A 23275-nucleotide genomic window follows, 5' to 3' on the forward strand; every position below is an offset into this window, starting at 1 on the left:
AACACAAAGACAAGAATTCTATTCATCAAGGCACAATGTACCATTGCACTATCTTAAATGTGCAACATGTTCCCCCCAGCAACAAGGACTGAGAAAGTCAATTGCTCAATTAGAGATACAGTTCCTGTTTTGACTGACTGCACAACACACTGACAGAAGTGCTTCACAAACAGAACTTCCACTTTGGTGCGATTGCAGCCACCTAACATCAAGTTAGGCTTGTGGGATTGAAGTTAGGCTTTCAATGGGATTTCAGCCAGAGAAATTGCAACATAACATACATCGAGAAAAAGGAGAAGGCTCTTCTTGCCTTCTTCAAATATTAAGTCTTTCAATCTTCACAATAGATTTACCTACCGTCCCTGCTGTATCAAGGATTTCAAGCATACATTGTTGACAGTCTACTTCCACTTGCTGAAAGATACAGAACACAGAGACTATTATTATTATCAATACATTTGGAAGAGAAAAAAAAAGCAATACCCATTTGACAAGTAGCATCCAAGCATGCACATCCAATCAGCAGGGGAACAGGCGGCTGATATAGAATAAAACTGTGCTATCTCTAGTTACCCCCCCCCCCCTTTTACAGATTAGGTTTTATTACATGTTGTGCTTTCAGTGACACAGGGCGTAGAACAGGAAATATGCTCACCAAATGAATATCTGTCTTCATCTTGATTGTTTTAAGAAACTGTTGGTACAAACAAGTCCAATCCAGGCAAGGACCACAGTGTAAGATCTGACACTTGCTTCTCCCTTATACAATTTTCCCAGAGTTTCAAAATGTTAGCTTTTTGGTGTACAATGGTCATGTTGGCTAGTGGTTCTAGCAACAGTAGCCCAAAACTCCTAACTTATCTAAGCTGTGTATGGGAAAATATTCTAAAGTTATTTACTCATAAAGGAGTCACTGGCTGAAATCCAGTACAGTGGACCCTCGACTTACAGATGGCTCAATTTACAGACCTTTCGAGTTACAGACTTCTCTGGCTGCAAAATTTAGGTTTGACTTGCAGCCAGAGAATCGACTTACAGACCAGAAAAACACCAAAATGGAACAAAAACGGCCGGTTATGGATTAATTGGTTTTCAATACATTGTAGGTCAATAGAGACTCGACCTACAGACTTTTCGACCTACAGCCACCATTCCAATACGGATTAATTCCGTAAGTAGAGGGTCCACTGTAGTAATTCACAACTAAAGTCAGCCCATTGAATCAATGAAAGTCATTGGGGCATTGACACACCAAATCTGCACTGATTCATTAGGCCTATTCTAGTTGCATCTTGCTACTGAATTGCAGCCATCACAATAGCAATTTTGGGAAAAAATAGCAGTTTTGATCAGATTTTTGGCAAGAAAACAGCACACGTGTTCACACACATCAACAGCCCAGTCAACAGCTTCCACATTTTCTTTTAGTTATGGAAAGTTGTTTACACATCAATTCAATAACTGAAAAATCCATCCAGATTAGGTGACTGAAATTTTCAAGATTATCTGTAATCCTTCTCTATACAAGAACTAACGATAAAGAAACTTGATTCTTACAGTGAAGATGCCAGTAGCTGGAAATGCATGTGGAAATGTTCATCAAATGTATGCCACTTAGAAACTGAAAAGCCCATCTCCAAAGTTACAGAACAAGGAGGAGGTAAAGAAAATAGGACCTCATACTTTACCTTTCTGTAGGAGTCTTCTATTGTAGGGTCATATTTTTCAACAAAAATTCCCTGAACAAACTGTACAGTCTAGAAGAGAACAAGAAGAAAAGAATGCACAGAATCAGCCAATTGACTATAACTGCAGTTATTCCATAGGCTGGCTGGGTAAAACTCTGAAGCAGCACCAAATCCTTTGAACACATTCAAAAGTTTTTATCTTAGTTTGGTATACAAAGATCAATAAAAACACAAACTGAAAATGTAAGTAAATCTACATCCGCATAAACCTAGTCTTTAAATCATATTTCAATAAAATCATTCCAATTCTACACTAAAAGTATGTCCCTTCTAATTATGTGGAAAACCTGTCTAGTGAAGTTTGATGGGCCTAATCTTCAGACAACAGTTGCAGTCCATTCTGCTTTGCCTAATATTCAGCACTGTTTTCCACAGAGATTTTACTGCTATATTTTAAAGAAGCTAAGGACATATCCTTAGCTTCTTTAAAATATAGCAGCCCGTCACGTGTCCCAGCTCCCGCCAACCTAGCGGTTCGAAAGCATGCAAATGCGAGTAGATTAATAGGGACCACCTCGGTGGGAAGGTAACAGCGTTCTGTGTCTAAGTCGCACTGGCCATGTGACCATGGAAGATTGTCTTCGGACAAAAGGCTGGCTCTATGGCTTGGAAACGGGGATGAGCACCGCCCCCTAGAGTCGAAAGGGGAACCTTTACCTTTACCTTTAAGGACATATCCATGGTCTACAATCTCACAGTTGCCTCTGCTCACTCATGGCTGTCACAGCTACACATTTACGTTTATATTACTGCCTATGTATGCAATGCAAAAAAACCAAAATCAAGCCCAACACATAAATACAAAAGGGACATGATGAAACTTGTTACGTATACTGGCGGATTCTAAAGACCCTGCATGAAGGAGAGATACAAGGCTGAGCAATGTGACAGTTGGATATCTTCAGAGAAATAGGGGGCCCCTCTTCGGAAACCAAAAATGTCACAATTGGCTATTTCAGGGTGACAAAGCTCCGATGATCCAATGGTCATTTGTTCTAGAGCAGTAGTCCTGAACCTTGGGCCTCCAGATGTTTTTGGACTTCAACTCCCAGAAATCCTGGCCAGCAGACGTGGTGGTGAAGGCTTCTGGGAGTTGTAATCCAAGAACATCTGGAGGCCCAAGGTTGGGGACCACTGCTCTAGAGGCCACACCAGCCCCTCTAGGTGAAAATGGAAGTGACTGGAAAATCACTTTTGGTTTCAAATAAGCCATTTCCATGGGGGAGAGAATAATGTTCTATTGAAATAACACGTGGGAGTCTTGCTTCTTTTTTCAGAGAAATGCACCCCCGGACAGGCAATTGTGCCAAAAGAAACTGCCCTCCAAAAAAAAAGGGTGGTGGTGGAGGTACTTGGGAGGCACAAAGGCAGAATTGTAGGATCCAAACATTTGCTTGATACTGGCTTTCACTCTCCTCTAGCTCACAGAAGTTTCTCAATTCTATTCCTGTGATTTAACTAGACTCTGGTAATGGCCTAAGTTGAAACCGAACCTGGGAAATTGGAGTAAATCATGCCATGGAATCCAACCTGAGGAGTAAAGCCAGTAAAACAAATAACTGAAAATCAAAAGACAATCCATGAAAAAATGTCAAGAAGCAAGTCAAAAATAAAAACCAAAAGAGTAAGAAATATACCAGAGCAAACCAAAGCAATAATATTTGCTGTAAAATCTTGAGTACTACTATGCTTACATGGGGAATCAATGTAATTGTCTCACAGTTATAGCAACAATTTGGTGTATTGTTTCAATAGGAACTGGAATACATATTGAATATTTCCATTTTGTGGACTTCTGTTCTGTTTACCATATTTGTTGGCATATTCTTGTTAGGATTAATTCAGTCTCTGAAACACAGACAGGATTTCGAGTTTCCCAGAACCAACTCTCCCTATTGAACAGCATACACAATCTCTCAAAATGAATATTCTGCTGTTCATTTGTACCATGCATTTCTCTTTAAAGCACAACAGGAGTGTGAAAAGCACAGCTCTCTGGCATTATGTGACTTCCAAAAGTTGTTTATTTTTCCAGCCCCAAGTATTCCCTGGCCCCTTCTTTTTATTGCAAAAAGACAAGTGAATTTTAGCTGCTAGAAGATTCTAGGGGTAGCTTTTGCTCTTTTAAATAGGTCACACACCCCTTCCTGTATTACTTAACATCTTAAAAGTTCCAGTTTTTTAAATCAGAAAAGGTCTTTGCACCATTTCCAGTTTCATTTTCAAGGCTTCTGGCACCACTGGCAGTCTTGGAAACCCCTGGAGGATCCCAGAGATAGAAAACTAGTCCCTGGACTTGCTAAAGTTCCCACCCTTACAAGTACAGCACTACTATGTTCTGCAGTGACTCATGCAAACAGCCTATGCCATCACTGGCACATTTTCAACAACAGAGACCCATTTTGTTCAGGGTCAAAGCTGGCATTTTTCTCATATGACAAGAAACACAAGCACTATCGCTTCTAATAAGCGGTCTCAGATTTTGAAAGGCCATTTATCTGCAAGAGGCATCATTGTATTTGGGGGAAGTGCTGAATGCTTCAACGATTCCTTAACAAGGAAGAAAACGATTTGCTAGGTTTAATGTTCAAGGAGACTTTCCTGCAGTGGAGGAAAGGTGGTAGAAGGGCCCACTTTTTGTTCATTTTGCAACCCAAGCACTATGTATACCTTCTCTTAGAAAAAGATGGAAGTATTTGACAAAGCATTACCACATCACATAATCAAAGGTACATTTTCTTATGAAAAATCACCTCTCCCCCCCAACTTGCACATCCTCCCTTCTACCTATAAAGGGGGAGAGGAATGCTGATATAAACATTAGATCACACTACAGAATAGGGATCAACCACATGATTAAAGCATACGCTTTTTACTTATATGGGAACACAAGAATTTTGGGCACAATCCTAGCCAACCCTGGCTAACGGCTTTTTGAACTGGCCCTATTCTACTTAAAGCTATGCCAAATCCAAATTTCTTCCAGTCTAGGGGCGCTGGAATTTACTTCAGTCTGCTCTCATCTTGCCTAACTTTGAGCAAGCATATGGCTTTGTTTCTGTGCTAGAGAGGGTGTTTATACAGTATAACTTGATTCCTCCCCCTTTCTATCTTTTTTTGCGTGGGGCCGGCCTTCTGTCCATAGATGTAAGCTGGCAAAGCAGCTCTGCTGGTAGATCCTTCTTCCAATAGATTTTAGATCAGGCACATGGAGAAAACGCTGCAGGCACTAGTTCATTTCTGCCTTCTTTGGGCTTATTCCTAACCGCCTAAACCCACTAGACTAGTAGGATTATAGCCAATATGAAAAAAATACATTTTGCCTCAGGAGCCACTTGAATATTATCAAAAAAATCACAGAAATCTCAAATGAGTTGCTATCAGAATTAAACATGCTAAGACAACCCCCCCCCCCATACAGCCATATTACTGTATACATGAACTCAATTCAGGTACATTTTGACTGCCCTGAAAGTTCTATATTTCACTTGCTTTTTCAGCTAGAATATTAAACATACTAATTAGATCTGATTTTCAAATAACAAGGAAAACCACGTTATTATTTGTATGTTGTCATGCCCCTCCCCTGAGGACTCTAAGTTTAAAATCTCATACAGGAACCAAATGAAGAAAGAGGTAAAATTGAAATATATGCTCATATAATAAATGAGCATTTAGCCATTTCAGTTACATGCAGATATATATCTACATATTTCAATTACACACATCTGCTTCATCAGATACATGGGCTGTATGAAGAATAAAAACTTTTCAGCAGCACACTAGCATAAATGGACACATTAACAAAAAAATCACTGATAAAAGAATTCCGTTTTCCACGACACACTGCTGCTGGCCTGAAAATGGGCATTCTTGATAAGTGAAAGGACTGAACTGAAATAAATTTAGTTGTGTGTCACATCTGGCTTGAATTGTGAGGGAGGTTTATGTTTTGCCCTGGTTTACAAGACACACTGATTACTTTAGGATTAGAATGTCAGTTTTATCAGTTAGTGCTGTCCTAAATGATTTCTGGTTATTTTTCATACATTTAGGTATGTATCCAATGATGTCCTGCACTAATATAAGCTCTGATTCACTTGTGTCTGTGTATTTTCAGAGTTAGCACAAAGGCTGCTAACATTTCTATGCAAGCAGTTGTACAAATACTTGAGTTACAGTACAATCCAGAGCAACTGAGCTAGAAGGCTTTTTTGAAATTATTATTCCATTAGCATTATACATTGGATTTAGGCTTTAATATTCAACAGAGTTGTCAGACTTTTAATGTGTTTCATTTACATCTGACCTCAGTTGTTTACATTTTTTCCTCTAAACCAATGTGCAGATATCTGCCAAGTAGGAGTACATAATTTATATGTGTGGTGAAATGAACTCTATTCCATTAAAGTTTATGCTGCAGTAGAATTTATTAGTCTTTAGAAAGTGCCACAAGACTCTCATTTTCCCCACCAAAGATTAACATGTCTGCTTCTCTGGAAAGTGTATTGATTTGTTACATTAAACTAAAATGAATCCCACTAACACACATACATATAAAAACATATATTTAATCAGACAAAAAGTGTCTAAATTTTCTACAAAGATGAGAAAAAAAATCACCAGTTACACAACAAGTCCTGGTCCAGTATACTCATATAAGCATCCATCAAACCATCATGTGATTAATGACCTTGGTGTCAGAGCAAGCATCTTAGCTGCAACTCTGGCTGAATAAAAACTTAGAGCAATAAGGAGGGAAGGTGAATGACACTTACTATTACAGGAACAAGAACTTGTAGGAATCTAGTAAAACACACCAGTAAGACTGAGATTCCATATCTGAGTAAACACTTCTGCAGTACATTCAACTTAAATGCCTATCATTCATTGCAATGGAAGCTGGATAAACTATCATTCATTGCGATGGAAGCTAAAGTATCAAAATTTAAAATAGTGTGATATCCTAATAAAGCAAATGGGACATCTTCAGTGTTTAACACCAGATATTTGGGCATCTCTATTACTGAAATCCATCTTTTCCCAGCAAGATGCCTTCCAAATGTTTCAGAAAAAAACTCCCTTATATGCCTCCATAGCATGGTCAGTGGTCAAGGTGCCACCACTATCTGCAAAGATGCCTCAAGCCAGTTGGAATACAGATTTTTTAAGGTTCCTGACTCAGATGGAGACCCTCCCCCGCCAAAGAAAGCAGAGATTCTCCTGTTTAGATTTGTTGCTCTTTATAGGAAGATGTCAACTTTGTACATGGAGAGGGCTGTACTAAAGCATTTCCCTCTCTCTGTGGCAAGTATACTTCATTTAGTTACAACTAAATAGAGCCTATTTCAGTCTAAATACTAGACTTAAAATCAACCCTTTGTTGATTTTAATGTTTTTAATGCATTAAATTGATTTTAATTATTTTTATGGCAGGATTGGTTTTATTTTATTTTATCATTTAACAGTTATCTTTGGTTTTACATGTTTTAATTCTTTTATTGAGTTTATAATCTGTCCTTTTCTAGAAGAATCTGTGATTTAAATGTTGTTGCTGTTAGGCTTGTCTCTTTGGTTTTCCCTATGCTCTAGCAATGCTTAAAAAGTAAAACATAATCATAGTGCTGAAGATGATGTATAGTTTTGATTACCTGAATAGGGCTTAGGAGTTCCACATTAAAAATAATGCTTTGTAATTTATGCATCTATGTATTATAACTTTTATAAATTATTTCAAGAGCATTGCTAAGTTCAGTCTGACAAGAATTCCTGTCAAAACCTTGCCCTCACAACTGTGAATAATCAACAAGACGTAATTAACATGTATGCAAGCTGCTGTCAATGTGGGGGTTCGTTGGGGTGGGCTGTTTTCTCCTCAATAAACGGACGAGGCATTGGCGGTAGGTCAAAAGGTTCTGCATTTATTTCAACATTAACATCAACTGGGTTTCCCCCCACAAAGGGGTTCAGGGATTCTTGTAAAACATGACTTGGTTTCAACGGTGTCCATAAACTATGTACAAAAGGGTTCGTCGTCTCTGGATTCCAGGGGCCGGTTGTAGGTGGCACAGACCCCAGTCCAGGGTCCAAAGCTTCTTCCAAGGAGATCAAGGGTAGTGTCTCCTCGTCCCCACTCCAGCCGTCCCAGGAGGATCCCTCTCCTCCATCTGTACCCCAAGGGCCGGGTAACCCCCCAGCTTCCTCAGCTCGGCGATATGCCATTGTTTCTTCCTTTCAAGTTCTCTGGCGACAGCCTCTCTTTCTTCTCGAAGCTTTCTCCTCCACTCCTTAGCTTCCGTTTCCCCCCAGTAAGATGGTCGGGGTTTCAATCCGAGCTGCCGGCGTTTTTCCGCCTCTTCATGAGGAACCCTGACCTGTTCCCACTTATGGTTCCAGGGGTCCTCCATCCACACCCATTCCCAACCGCCCGGAATATCCCTCGTTCTCCCCCTTATATCCCCTACCCCTGCTTCAATCTCCTCCCCCCTGTTTCCCGCCTGAACTCGCCCCGGTTCCCGGGTGATTTTTAACTCCTTCATGACCTCCTCTAGGTCATGGGTGTCCACCCCCTTGTTTAGGGTAAGGGATCCGACGCATTCTTTTCCCCAATCAGGGGTCTCCACTCCTTTCTCTTCCCGTCGCGGTGGGGATGGCGGGGGGGATGTCTGTGTCTGGTGGGTACTCTTCGGGAGCAGCGGCACTCCTACCATAGCCTCCATTTTGGGAGCCTCACAGTCAACCACTGCTTTTCTAAACCTTCCTACCAGGTCAACTGTGAGAATGCTCAAGAAACAGCAAACCATGAATACCTTTCTTATGAACTGTATGTATACACCATCTTGAAAAAGAATATGACTAAGCAAATAACATGTCACCAATAAAAGCCCTGACAGATCACTGAAAACTCTTCTGTTTCTGACTGAGTTGAACTCATGTTCTACATTTATTATACAGTGGTGCCTTGACTTACGAACGCCTTGACCTACAAACATTTTGAGTTACAAACAGCTCCGTTCACAAAATCTTGCTTTGACTTGTGAACGGAGCTTTGATTTACGAATAGAAAAAAGACTGGGGAAAAGGGCAGGAAATTCAAGTAGCTAACTGTAGGTGGCGAGAAAGCTGCTTCTTTGTAGCTCTTTTGCGCCAGCAGTTAGAGAGTGTGCGATCCGAGGAGGCTGCCTGCTGAGGTAAGGTGTTGTTTTATACAGTACTTTTAAAAAACTGTTCTGGGTATTTTTGCAGCGTGATTTTTGGCTTGGGGGGTTAGGTTTCTGTGCTGTGATGGGTCTTGGGTGAGTGTTTGTTTTTTTGGTTCCCACCAATTTCTGATGGGGAGGGTCGGTTCCTTTTTGGAATGTTTTTTCCCATTTCTGATGGGTCTTGGGGAATTTGTTTGTTTGTTTGTTTTTTCCCCCATTTCTGAAGAGTCCTGGGAGGTTTGGTTGCTTTTGGGGGTTTCTTCCCCCATTTTCTATGTGTCTTGCATGCTTTTTGCTTTGTTCTCTTTGCATTTCTGATCTGCTCAGTTTGTTTTCACAATAGTTCATGCCTGCTTCCCTTGCTTTTTTGCTTCGTTCTCTTTGCATTTCTGATCTGCTCAGTTTGTTTTTGCAGCATGCTTCCCTTGCTTTTTTGCTTCGTTCTCTTTGCATTTCTAATCTGCTCCGTTTGTTTTCTGTGCCTTTGCAGTGGTTCCTGCATGCTTCCCTTGCAAATCAGAAAAGTTTTTGCAAGGGTCTGTGCTGGCTTGGTTTAAAATGTGTTGGTTTAGCATGTGTTTTAGACTCCAAACTCTCTCCCTCCCTCATTGTCTTCTCTCTGTCTGTCTCGCTCCTTTCCTGCATTTTAAAAACCTAAGTCATCTTAGGTTAAAAAAAGAAAAATTCTCCCCGTAGTGGTAGAGGACGGATTAACCGGTTTTGCATTAGTTCCTATGGGAACGAACACTTTGACTTACAAACCGTGCCTTGACATAAGAACAAAAAACAGCCAGAACAGATTAATTGGGTTTCAATGCATTCTTATGGGAAATGCTGCTTTGACTTACAAACGTTTTGACTTATGAACACCATTCCATTACGGATTAAGTTCGTAAATCAAGGCACCACTGTATCTGCTCTATAGCCTGTATCAGTCTGAAACTGATATTCCCAATTAGGCATTCTCCACAGGCACAGTGAAATACTCTTATTTGCAGTCTTATTGGGATACAGAAAATCTTCTCAGAAACAGTGAGCCACACAGCCACACACATGAGTTCTTCGATCAAGTTGGTTTGCCAGGAATACTACAGATAAACAGACAAAGCACCAGAAGAAGATTATTCAAGCTACCTGTTTTCCAGTGCTTCATATTTCAAAATTGCTGTTAAGAATAAAGAGCAGAGTCTTCTACAGTTCTAAAAGAATTTCTGTCTGCTACTTCACTGCTGCCAGTTATGCAACTAATGCTCCCATAATAATACTGTAATAAAAAAGCTGCTGCTTCCACAAGCACCCAATGAATCTAAATCTCACACTATCAAGTGACCTAATTAGCTTTGTGTTTAATTGAGGTGCCACCACAACAATCACTTTTGGGGAAGAAAGATGTAGTTTCTGATACATGAGTTCTTCTCTCCTTCTGGTTTTATTACTGTTAAGCATTATGTGGGTAACCACTAAAATGGTCTCCCCATCCTGTCCTTAGTTTTTAGCCACAGAAAGTGGCAAACCATGAGCTTCAAAATGCCACAACCTAAACCACATGTAATTCATAGCGTTTAAGGCCGTTTCCATGTATGCCCATTCTATTCAAGTGACACATATCTGTCACTTAAAGCAAGGAGGGCAGCTATCATGCAAGAACAGTAATTTAAGGTTTCTAATTTTAAAAAGCCACTGATGTTTAATGTATTATTTTTAAACATCCAACAACAATTCAGTCTGAACAACTCGGATGCAGTCAGCTAAAGCACAGACATAGAAATTGAGCGAGCTGCAGTAGTGCAATTACACCGGAAAGCAAAGAAAATAGATTTCCAAAAGAAGCCACTACGGAATCCTAGAAGTCAGCACTTAATCATATTCTGTTCTGACAGCACACTGTGAAATCAAATGAAACTTGAGAAAGACGGCTGGTTGCTGAGGAAGCCATCAGCACAGGTTTACTTATTCCTTGGAGTACCCTGCTTATCCTCCTCTGTAACCAAGAAATGGTGACCCTATTCCCACTGCCAGCAATTTATGAAATCCAAGAATCCTTCGTGAATACCAATCCAAGAGTATTTCTTCTATTGGCAGTTAAGTGTCATGAAAAGTACATGTTTTACCACCAAAATATAACAATGAAATTTGAGAAAAATATGTCTATGCTGGGGTGTCAAACCAACTGCAAAATAACCAGTTACCTCCAGTTAACCAGTTAACTGGTTAACCAGTTAACTGGTTAACCAGTTAACCAGTTACCTCCAGAATTCCTTGTTTTCAACTCCTTAATTAGCTCTTTGTTCTTAGACTGACTCTAGGCCAAACTTTGCTGACTAACTGGAACAGAAACATATTGGCAACAAATTATGGCACTAACTGGCAGGGTCTGAGGTCTGTTAAGACTGCTTTCTTGACAGGACTTTTACAATTTGTTGTTGTTGTTTTTTAATTGAAGAATTAACTCACCAATGCAGACTTCCCCACGCCACCTGAGCCAAGGACCACTAGCTTGTACTCACGCATGATGTGGTCTATTCAAACACTCACAATCTAGAAAAGAGAAATAATGAAAGTTAAGCTCTTTAGTGAAATAACACACAGGGGATATAGTGGCTCGCCATGCAGTGGGTTTCTCCACACCACTGGTAAGCCTCTACATTTTCTTCTGAAGGCTGATCAGTTTGGCCAATGACAGACAGTAGTATCACGTGCCATTAATTCTTGTTATTAAAATTATACTCGTGTTTCTTCCAGTACATGGCTTTCTCCCTCATCACAGTATTCTCTCAACAATCCTATGAGGTAAGTCAGACTAAAGACAGAATGACTGGGTCAATAAGGACCACCCGGTAAGTTCCATGGTTCAGTGGCAGCACAAACATGGGTCTCCCAGGTTTTGGTCCAGCATTTTAACAGCTACGTTGCAAACCACCATGGCTTGATGCTTAGCAAGCTGGCAGCTGCTAAATATACAGACCTGCCCTGATTGCTAATGATTATTTGTGGCTAACTCCACAAAGTTTTACTTTTCAGTTTTCAAACAGGTACTAAAGACATAAGGATGGGATGGGTGAACTTTTTACAAGGTTTCATACAAACGTATAATTTTTAATAAGTGATTGGGACCAGTGCTAGTTTGTTCAAAGGGCAAAGTGGGCATTTTCCCATCATTGTCTGTAGGGGCCCACATGAAGAGGTGTTTTTTTTGGTTTGTTTTTTTGCCCTCCCTGGTAGTGCTGCGCAGCCTGCTGCTCACAGGGCCTTTGAAGTTTTATGTGTGCTTGCACCGTTTGAGCACTGGCAGCACCCACAGCCTTTTCTCCCGCCACCCGCATCATCAAGGACCCCAGCTGGTGGCAGGCACAGACAGCATTGAGAGGCTGTTTTAGGGGCTAAGGTGGCAGAAAGAGGCTATTAGGAGGCTAAAATAGTATAGAGATGCTGTTTGGAGGCACAGAGGGCATGATGTACAAGATTTATGCATTTACTGCTTATTTCCATGATACACAAAATTTACGTATTTACTTTCACTGGCATGATGATACACCAAGTCTATGTATTTATTGCTCATTGGCATGATATATCAAGTCTATGCATTAAAATTGTGTGTTTGCAAAATTCTCCTTCTATTGGGAGAATATCTTATCTGTTAGTATTGATTAATTCTTGGAACTTACATTGTTCATGTTGTGTGACCTATTTAGGTGGGAGGTAAGGGAGAGGAAATGAGGAGGAAGGGGGGCACTACTATATATATTTTTGCCCAGGGCTCACTAGAGCCTTGAATAGGCCCTGGCTGAGCCTTTCCCTCCACCTGTATGCTCAATTAGTGAGATACCATTTCCCTCTTTCTCAGATCTTTGTGATGGATAAAAAAATTGTGGGAGAGGTATCCCATGAACAGAAGCACTTTGTGGGACACCAGTTGCAACCTGCTGACCATAACTGTGAAATCATAGATGCACAGAAGCCTGACAGTGTGCAAAACCTACAAGTTGGGTGGAACAATCAATCAAAAAAGCGAGTTTTTAGTTTAAACTGTCAAAAAATTGGATTTTTAAAAATGTAAATCTGATCTACCCTGATTCACAAACTTTGAATTCACAGCTATTTGTGTTGAAAATCAAATAAATCATACTTTGGATCTATAAAAAAGTATTATTTTACTTATTTATCTTGCCTATCCAGAACAGAAGGAAGTATTAGCTATGTGAAACCCATTAAAAATCAAGTAACCTTAGAGAAGAGGAAGAATGTGTTAATTTCAGCTTTTGGTAAATAATGTACAGACAACACACAAAATCCTCTTTACATATTACTTTAACTGGTATACTGTATTCTCTTTGAAAGCAATATTAGAAATGGAAAAAAGAACCAAAATGGAAACTCATACAAAACTCCAACAGCTGAGTATCTGATATGCAACCACCCATAATACAAATTCAATTGTTCAAAAACCTCCAGTTTATGAGTGTGGGATGTGGGATATTGCACTTCTGTACCCATGATTCAAAAAGCCATGAGGTGGCCCAATATTGCTGCAAAATATCATACCCACGATGCCATCAGGAAAAAGGATGCCAACCTTTACATAGCAAAGGGCAGCCTGAATGCTGACAGCACCAATGGCAGCAGTCAAGATGGTCTAGGATATCCTCTTCTGCTCATTACCATTCACGCTTGTTGAAAACAGACCTGACAATTGCTTTGTTTTTGTGTGAAAAGTGGTTAACTAATGTAAAAAGGAGTCATCTTCTGGGATTTTCCCTTGCATGTTTCACTTTGTGAATGGTAGTGGTTGGTGCTGGGGGACTTCTGTTCAACATCTTGACCATCAGCTGTGGAGTGTCTCAGGGTTTCATGATTCCATGTACTATTTTACATATACACGAAAAACCAGAAAGAGGCTGTCCAGAATTTTATGGTCTGGAACCACCAGTGTGCTGATGACACCCAACTCCATCTGCTTTTTAAGAACTTCCAGGAGGCCCTTGACCACTTCCCATACAATCACAAAGCAACCATCGGGGATGTTTTTCAACAAGTATGAAAAACTTGTGGCAGGTACACATTGATGCATGTATTGGTGGCACTGGTACTCTGGCTTAAACAATTTTTTTTAAGCAAACTGCAAACATGAAAACATATATTTTGCCAATTAACCCAATGTCTCAATGCTACGGATTGAATATGTAGCAGCGGGGTTGCCCCTAGGCTGAATAAAATATGAGTTATAAGTAAACCCACATGATTTCAAAAATGCTTACTTCTATGTAAACATGTTCAGTATTGCATAGTTAACAACCATCGGGGATGTTTTTCAACAAGTATGAAAAGCCTGTGACAGGTACACGTTGATGCATGTACTGGTGGCACTGGTACTCTGGCTTAAACAGATTTTTTGAGCAAACTGCAAACATGAAAACATATTTTGCCAATTAACCCAATGTCTCAATGCTACTGATTGAATATGTAGCAGTGGGGTTGCCCCTAGGCTGAATAAAATATGAGTTATAAGTAAACCCACATGATTTCAAAAACGCTTACTTCTATGTAAACATGTTCAGTATTGCATAGTTAATGGATCAGGCAGATAGTTGTGCAACTACATATCTCACAGTGACTGATAGAAGAAGCAAACAGATGCTTTGCACTTACAAGATGATAAAACATTATTCCTTCAAAAGTCTATTTTTTCAGAGCTTCCATACTTGTATTTGTAAATGAACTGTGTTTAACTCCCAATCAACAAGCAAAAACAAACTAAAGTGCTACTTGCAAAGCTACAAAACCTCTTTGTGTGTGTGTGTTGGGGGGGAGAGGAATATCCTTTCACTCTTAAGGGAACTTAGCTGCAGTTTCATCTGTTTCTGCCCTGATGCACCATTATCATCTAACGCACATGAGCAATCTCAGCATAAACATCTCCAACCAGGAGAAAAAAACTTAGGGAGTTTTTAGTGTGCTTTTAAAATCATTTTCTCATTATTTCAAAGAAGCCCAAATGGAGATCATGCAATCCTGGACTAGATTCTGCTTTTCAAGGAGCATTTAAATGCTACTTTATCAGCTTAGATGCACAGTAACAAGAAACCATATGCTTTAAAAATGCAACGACAACTTTGTTAAAGTGGAAGCATACAGGCAAGAGGAAAAGAAGGGCACATAATTAAGTCCCAATATATTAATCTCACAGTTTAATTCAGGAATCAGCAAATTATGTCCTTCAATCGAATGTGGCTCTCAAATTTCCTCAACATTGGCTATATAGGCTAGAGCTGAAGGGAGTTTTACTCTACCGACATATGGAGGGCTATAATATCTGACCCAGGCCGCCATAGGCATGAAGTTTCAAACCAAGCACAATGCACAGCAATCTTTGCTTCCAAGAGTCTAATTTCCAAAATACTGGGGAATGGGAGAGATAAAGATGGGATTACATGGCTTGAAAAAAGGGATGGGGTTGAAAATATATCACCTAGAAAACCCAGATCAAATCTGCAGCAACTCCACTTGTAACACAAGATGCCAAGTCCTACAATGGAACTTTTCTGCTCTGGTTTATTTATACACGTTGCAGTTTCAGGTGGTACAGGATTCCCTTTTCTCTGTCCTCTGGCAGGGTCCCACTCCACAGCTCCCTGTGGCTTTATCCTTTGCAACCCATTCTCCCTGCGTTTCCCACCTCCTGATATATCTCATTCTGTTCCCTCACCATTTTTTCCTCAAGCGGCAAGCAACCCATGTTCCTTGCTCATCAATCTGGAGCAAGTGGTGGCCACCTCTTCTCCTCCTTTTCTCTTCTCTCAGCTAACCAGAGCCATCTGTTCCATTTCCTCTTCTTCCCTCCCTCTTCTTCAACCCACTGCAGTCACACAATCTACTCCTCCACAGGAGGCAGCTTTTCTTCTCTTCCCCCTCTCTACCCCTGATGCCCAGTGGCCATTCGCTCAAAGCCCTAGCACCACCACAAAAGCAGGCCAAGGCCACCTGATGGTGCTCCAAAGTGGCTGCAGTGGTGAAAGGGAAGGTGCCAAGCACCTATGAACATTCACACTCTGTATGTCTTCATCAGATTAAACATAGAGAACTGCTACAGCTTGTATCTGTGTTACAAGAAGAGAGACTGCTAACCTGCAGTAACGTTACTAGACTTTCCTAAGGTGTATTTTCTGCTGGGGAGAGCAGACAGTACAAAGAGTTAACAAAAGAGGAGTTGTGACTGGAAATAAAACTTCAAGTAAGTGAGAGACCAATTCAGCCCTCAGAGATTTCTGAAAATTGTTTAGACACACCAAGGATAATGAAAAAAACAACACTCTTATTGTTTGATCTTAAATGGTTTCAAACACAGTTCTATTTGTTTAAACATGTTGCGGTAACACAGAGGATAGATGCGAATGCTGGCTGAGGAGGTCCTCCTTAAAAATTCTATCCTCAAACCCATTAATACTGGCTTATGCAATTTATTTTTTCACACTCAATTGCACAGAAGTATGTGCAATTAAGCAAGAAAATTATAGTGCTGAGGAGACCAAGATTACTTTCCCATACCCAATAGGGAATGATTTAGGTCAATATTTTCTCTGTGAAAAAGGTCAGGCCCCACTTGCCATTGCCAGCTCTGAAACCTTTCTGCTCCTCAAAGCAGCGGCTGTGCCTTTTTATGGAAATCTCTCTCTAGTCACTAAGCTGCAGCAGAAAAACCTTTCATTCTCTTCAAGATTACTCGGCAAATAAGGAAAATGACAAAAGCAATGATAAACATTTTAGCAGTGTTTACATTATAAACCAGCCTTCACTGCCCCAGCAACTGGGCCCAGCCAAGTCATGACATCATTTGCAAATTATCTTTTCAGCTTTCTCCAAGATAGCCTTACTCCCAAGTAAGGATTCAAAAGGCAAAAGGGTTAGAACACTCTAGTTCTTTTGGAGAGCATAGTTCCAAATTTGCCACAAGATTTATGAGTTGTCCCCAGAACTCTAGAAAAAGACAACCCTGTTGCCTGTATAAGAGAAAAAAAGGAAAATTATCATATTTTGACTACTATTCTTTTCTGGCAACTTCAACCAGAAACAGACATGTGCTCAAGTGAACAGTGACTATTGACATTTGTTTTAGATTGAACCACAGTATATAGATAACAGGAAGCTGCCAATACTGGCACATCTACTGTGTTTCAACGAAAATAAGACAGGGTCTTATATGAATTTTTGCTCCAAAAAACACATTAGGGCTTATTTTCGGGGATTTTTTTTTCATGTACAACTATCTACATGTATTCAAATACTGTACAGTCATGTCATTTTCTTCTGGTTGCTGCACAATGGTGGTAGCAATGTTTCACTTAACTGGGGCTTATTTTTGGGGTACGGCTTATATTACGAGCATCCTTTAAAAATCATACATGTCCTTCTAAACTCTCTCTGAAGATTCCAGTGACTGAACCTGGGACCTCCTGCACGTGAAGCGTGTGTCCTTCCATCGAGCAAAGGGTATAGTGTTGAAGCTTTCTGTAAGAGTAACAAGTCCTAACACTGAAAGGAAAATAGTACTCATGATATTCCAGCAGGCTGCCTTATTTTAGGAGAGGCCAAACGACTAATCCAATCTGTTTCTAAAGCTAGGAACAAAAGGATTACCACTGGAATTGGAACTATCCAGTATAAAGCTGAATCTACATCAGCTTTCATCCTATTGAAATAAAAGGGGGGAGCTGTGTGACCATTCCAAAATACAAATGCAAGAATAGCCACTAACTTTATAGGCCACTAATAAAAAACATTAAAACATCAGAAGCTACATGACCTTTCTTGGGTAAATCCCACTTCTTTAAAGCAAGTACCAAAAGTCCAAACATTTGCATTAAGATGGGATTTGCCAGGAGGTTACTCTTAGATATACAGTGGACCCTCTACTTAAGGAATTAATACGTATTGGAATGGTGGCTGCAAGTCGAAAAGTCTGTAAGTCGAATCTCCATTGACCTACAATGCACTGAAAACCGATTAATCCCATAACCAGTGGTTTTTATTCTATTTTTATTCCATTTTGGTTTTTTTTGGTCTGTAAGTCGATTCTCTGGCTGCAAGTTGAATCTAAATTTTGCAGCCAGAGAAGTCTGTAACTCGAAAAGTCTGTAAGTCGAGTCGTCTGTAAGTCGAGGGTCCACTGTAAAGTCCCTGGCAAAATGAATTTTGCCAGGCTTTTATTCTAGTAGCTGGGATATTTATGTAACTAAAAAAGCATCTGCACTATTGACAAGAATGCTGCAGTCACACATTTATCATAACTTGAAGCTACAGTATATCACAGAAGTGAGTACACCCCCTGACATTTCATAAATATTTTAGTATATCTATCCATGTGACAACACTGAAGAAATAACACTTGGCTACAATGTAAAGCAGTGAATATACAGCTTATATAACAGTGTAAATATGCGGTCCCCTCAAAATAGCGCAACATACAGCCATTAATGTCTAACCTGCTGGCAACAAAAGTGAGTACACCCCTAAGTGACAACATCCAAGTTGGGCCCAAGTAGCCATTTTCCCTCCCTGGTATCATGAGACCCATTAGTGTCACAAGTCTCAGGTGTGAAAGGGGAGCGAGCAGGTGTTATCGCTCTCACTGTCTCAGACTGGTCACTGGAAGTTTCACATGGCACCTCGTGGTAATGAACTATTTGAGGATCTGGAAAAATGAATTGCTGCTCTACATAAAGATGGTCTCTAGGCTATAAGAAGATTGCCAAAACCCTGAAACTGAGCTGCAGCGCAATGGCAAAGACCATACAGACCATACAGGACAGGTTCCATTCAAAACAGGCCTTGCCATGGTTGAACAAAGAAGTTGAGTGACCGTGTTCAGCATCATATCCAGAGGTTGGCTTTGGGAAATAAGATGTATGAGTATTGCAAGCATTGCTGCAGAGGTTGAAGGGGTGGGGTGGGCCAGTCTGTCAGTGCTCAAACCATACACCGCACACTGGATCAAATGGGTCTTCAGGGCTGTTGTCCCAGAAGGAAGCCTCTTCTAAAGATGATGCACAAGAAAGCCCACATATGGTTTGTTGCAGATAAGCAGACTAAGGACATGGATTTCTGCAACCATTTCATGTGGTCTGATGAGACCAAGATAAACTTATTTGGTTCAGATGCTGTCAAGTGTGTGTGTCAGCAACCAGGTGAGGAGTACAAAGACAAGTGTGTCGTGCCTACAGTCAAGCATGGTGGAGAGGGTGTCATGGTCTGGGGCTGCATAAACGCCACTGGCACTGGGGAGCTACAGTTCAGTGAGGGAAACATGAATGCCAACATGTACTGTGACATACTGAAGCAGAGCATGATCCCTTCCCTTCAGAGACTGGGCTGCAGCGCAGTATTCCAACATGATAACAACCCCAAACACACTTCCAAAACAACCACTGCCATGCTAAAGAAGCTGAGGGTAAAGGTGACAAACTGGCCAAGGATGTCTCCAGATCTAAACCCTATTGAGCATCTATGAGGCATCCTGAAATGGAAGGTGGAGGTGCGTAATTTCTCTAACATTCACCATTTCTGTGATGTCATCATGGAGGAGTGGAAGAGGACTCCAATAGCAACCTGTGAAGCTCTGGTGAACTCTATGCACAAGAGGGTTAAGATTAAGTATTGGAAAATAATGGTGGCCAAACAAAATATTGACACTTTGTGTCCAATTTGGACATTGTCACTTAGGGGTGTACTCACTTTTGTTGTCAGCGGTTTAGAAATTAATGGCTGTGTGTTGCATTATTTTGAGGGGACAGCACATTTACACTGTATACTCACTGCTTTACATTGCAGCCAAGTGTGATTTCTTCATTGTTTTCACATGAAAGATATACGAAAATATTTATGAAATGTGAGGGGGTGTACTCACTTCTGTAATATACTGCACATGCACAAAGCAGAAAATAATCTATTAAAAATCTGGACTCATACATCCCTCTGGATTTCCTGCATAACCAGAAAAACTTCAATTCTACTTTTTCCTAATACTGATTTGTAATCAGTTTATAAACCAGGGACTTTGATTTGGGAGAAACCTTTTTTAGTTAAGCCAACTTCAAAGTTAGCTTTGCTTTGAAACCATGGGTTATCTTTCTGGTTTATGTAGCAACTGTCTGCATTTTATTTTAAAGTACAATTGTTGGTTTGCACAATGACACAACAAGGATCTGCAAAAGGTGAAGACTGGTTTCTTCATCTTATTGATCACATTCAAAATGAAACATACAGGGCCAGATGCCTTCTACTCTCACCTCTCTGAATGCCTCTGGGCCCTCTGATGAAACATGAGACAATCTTAATGCAGATAGCTGTAGTTAATCTGTTTTGCCTTGAAGTATTTCAGACTAACTCCTCCCGCAAAGAAATTATGCTGCCACTGATGCTACCAAGTAAACGGGGAAGTCTAAAAATGGCTTTTCAGGATGGGTGGAGGTAGTCTGGGGTTTTGGGCAAACAAACAGGCAGAGGGGTGTGTGTGTGTGTGTGTGTGTGTGTGTGTGTGTGTGTGTGTGTGTGTGTGTGTGTGTGTGTGTGTGTGTGTGTGTGTGTGTGTGTGTGTGTGTGTGTGTGTGTGTGTGTGTGTGTGTGTAAACAGAACTGCATGAAGAGAGCTAGTGTGTCACCTGATAAAGAAGTATGAAAACCAAGATTCAAGTGGAGAGACCTGTAGAAGCCAATGGGAAGAGCTGTGGGTCTACAAAATAGCTGAGGGATGGGTGAGGGGGTGCAAGGAGTGTGTGACTGACTGAGCAAATGTGTTGAGGAAAGTGATCCTGAAAAGAGAACGGGGGGGGGGAGAGAAATGAGCAACTAAGGCAAGCAGATCCTAGATAATGAGGTTGGGGTGTGAACAAATGAGAAATGTAGGTTAAAGAAAAGTGTTTCGGGGCACAACTGCACAACTGTCTTCATGGGCATGTTACTAGTCTTTGATCTTCATCACTTTGTCTTTCTATGAAAGAGGCTGATGGGAGTAGTTGCTATTTTGAAGGTGGGCACTGTGGCAGCCATTTTCTGATAATAACCATGACACTTTCTGTTAACTACTTAAAAAGCTTGACCTCTACCACATAAACACCCTGTATCAGCAGTAGAGATGGGCACAAACTGCCATATCAGCAGTTTATGCAAGTCTGTTTAGTGACAGAACAGGTGCTTGGCAATTCCCAGCCCCGCCTCCTCCAGCAGGCACCCACTCAGAGGCAGTGCCCTGAATTCCTTCCCCTGCCTCCTCTGGGAACTTCCTACAAGTGGGCACCCACCAGAGGAGGAAGTGCTGGGAAATGTTGAACACCTGTTTGGCTGCTAAGCAAATCAGCATGAACTACCGAACCAGCGGTGTCTGCCCATCTCTCATCAGCAGTGATGGCCATCTTTAATGACACCACTGGATTACACATGCCAAATGCAGATGTATACATTCTATATGACATCAGATACAGATAATTTCTATTAAGAATATGTGACCTTTCAAAGTAATTTTCACTACCATGTGCCAGAAAATTCCCAGCTTTATACAGAAAGTCAAACAAATATGGAACCAGATACTAAATGAGCACGATTTAGTATTCATAGGCTGATATTCAAAACAATCCACAGAAGGGAGCAATAAACCGTCGTGCTGTGAATTTTATCTCAAATGAGAGCAGCAGCTATATCATCTCACAGAAAGTCTTGATAACTGGTCCTCATGTTCTTACAAATTGAGAAGAATAAATTAAAAATGGTATTGACATTCTTCTTCCCTGCTGTCTTTAATTCTAGAACCAAGTTTTTAAAAATAAAAATTAAAAAAAAAAAGCTTCATGCCTGACTAGACACCACAGATACCAAAATCTAGTGGGTCAAATCTAATCTGTTTGCCGCTGCAGTCCTTTTTCAAATGCACAAATGTGTGCAGACTGATAATGGGCACAAATGCAATTGCTGAAGTGCTTCACCAATGTTCCAGTATGTGTGTCATTTAGTTAGTAGGTCATGAGGACTATAACAATTCTCTACTTGTGCAGGCATTTGAGTCAACTGTTCTGCCAATTACTCTGCTGGCTGGCAGCTATGGAAAGAGTGTGGACATTCTGAACAATGACCACATTGGTTCTTCATGAAAGAATAGCCTGGAAAAGAATCTTCTGAATAGCCATCTATATTGTGAGACATTGCAGTGTACAGGGCATAGGACTGAGACCAGGAAGTTAGGAGTCGTACTCCTGGCTAGAGAGGCATCCTCCTCCTCTATTCCAATCTGATCCTCAGAAGGAGTGGGGGAGGTGAGAAAGACAAATACACTCAACAAGTAGTGATAGCATTCTGAAATTATATTTATGCTATACTTCTCTGACAATATCTTTTTACTTCCCCCTCCCCACCACCAACTGCCAGATTTACTCACTGATAAAGGCTTCCTATCTAAGTCTCATTATGCAAATCCATGAAATAAAACACAGCTGCAGAATTCAAAAGCACCACCAACAAGCGACTTTAAAAGACAATTTTGACAAGCGATTTTTCAAAATGTTGGACTGCAAAAAGTTAACTTAAGGACAGAGATATTGACCGGGTCTGGATCTAGTGCTGTGCTCTTAGGGCAGCTATGGACTTGCACATCTCCAGATCAGCAGCCCCTTCCGTGTTGCTGTTCTGGGAGTACAGAAAGCAATGTACCATGGCACTCACTGGAGCACAAATGCATGTAGTAAGTGATGTCAGCCAGGGAGGCAATATGGAAATCAAGCATCTGGGTGTTTCCCCTTTTGTCTTCTCTAATTGTATTGGAAGCTTTCCTTCCTCTTCCTCTCTCTTAAGTTCATTTCATGCCTCTTTCTCCTGTGCGTTAAAGAGGGGCATACTCACATGGTTTCTCCACAATGGCAGAAAATACACACACACACACACACACACACACACACACACACACACACAAACAAAGGCAGTTTTAGGGGCTTTTGTAACTCAGTTTATAACACTCATTTCTGCATACTTCCTCTTTCATTTAAGAAAAAACGAAAGAAACAGGCTATAAAGCATGTCCTTTAAGTGCTACTGCCCAAGCACTCCCCAGTGAAGTTTGTATATAGCATATAGTACTAAACTAAACGTCAGTCTGCTAATATTTGACTTGACTTGTGCACTTGTACCTTTTTGCCTCAGCTTCTGTTATCTGCACACACAACGCTACTACCTGGCCTCATTTCCTCCCAAGGTTGCTGCAAAGCATTGTTTGGTTTATGCCAACATTACTGGCAGAAAAGGCAAACTTCAGTACAAGAGCAGATCTAAAATCCCAAGCATATTGGCCAT

The 23275-nt window shown here is 40.6% G+C and overlaps 1 protein-coding gene across 5 annotated transcripts in view; it reads right to left on the reverse strand.

The window, feature by feature from the left end:
- RAP1A (RAP1A, member of RAS oncogene family) overlaps positions 1–23275 on the reverse strand; it is a 142892-nt gene that overhangs the window by 17078 nt on the left and 102539 nt on the right. For all 5 annotated transcript variants that reach the window (XM_020780628.3, XM_078393377.1, XM_072997196.2 and 2 more), the window contains 3 exons: positions 11405–11488; positions 1689–1757; positions 358–414 (listed from right to left, as the gene is read on the reverse strand). In XM_020780628.3, the coding sequence (XP_020636287.2) occupies positions 358–414; positions 1689–1757; positions 11405–11461 (183 nt within the window). In that variant the 5' untranslated portion in view covers positions 11462–11488. The remainder of the gene's footprint in view (positions 1–357; positions 415–1688; positions 1758–11404; positions 11489–23275) is intronic.

The sequence above is a fragment of the Pogona vitticeps genome, chromosome 4, assembly GCF_051106095.1.
Source record: "Pogona vitticeps strain Pit_001003342236 chromosome 4, PviZW2.1, whole genome shotgun sequence".
Lineage (NCBI taxonomy): Eukaryota > Metazoa > Chordata > Lepidosauria > Squamata > Agamidae > Pogona > Pogona vitticeps.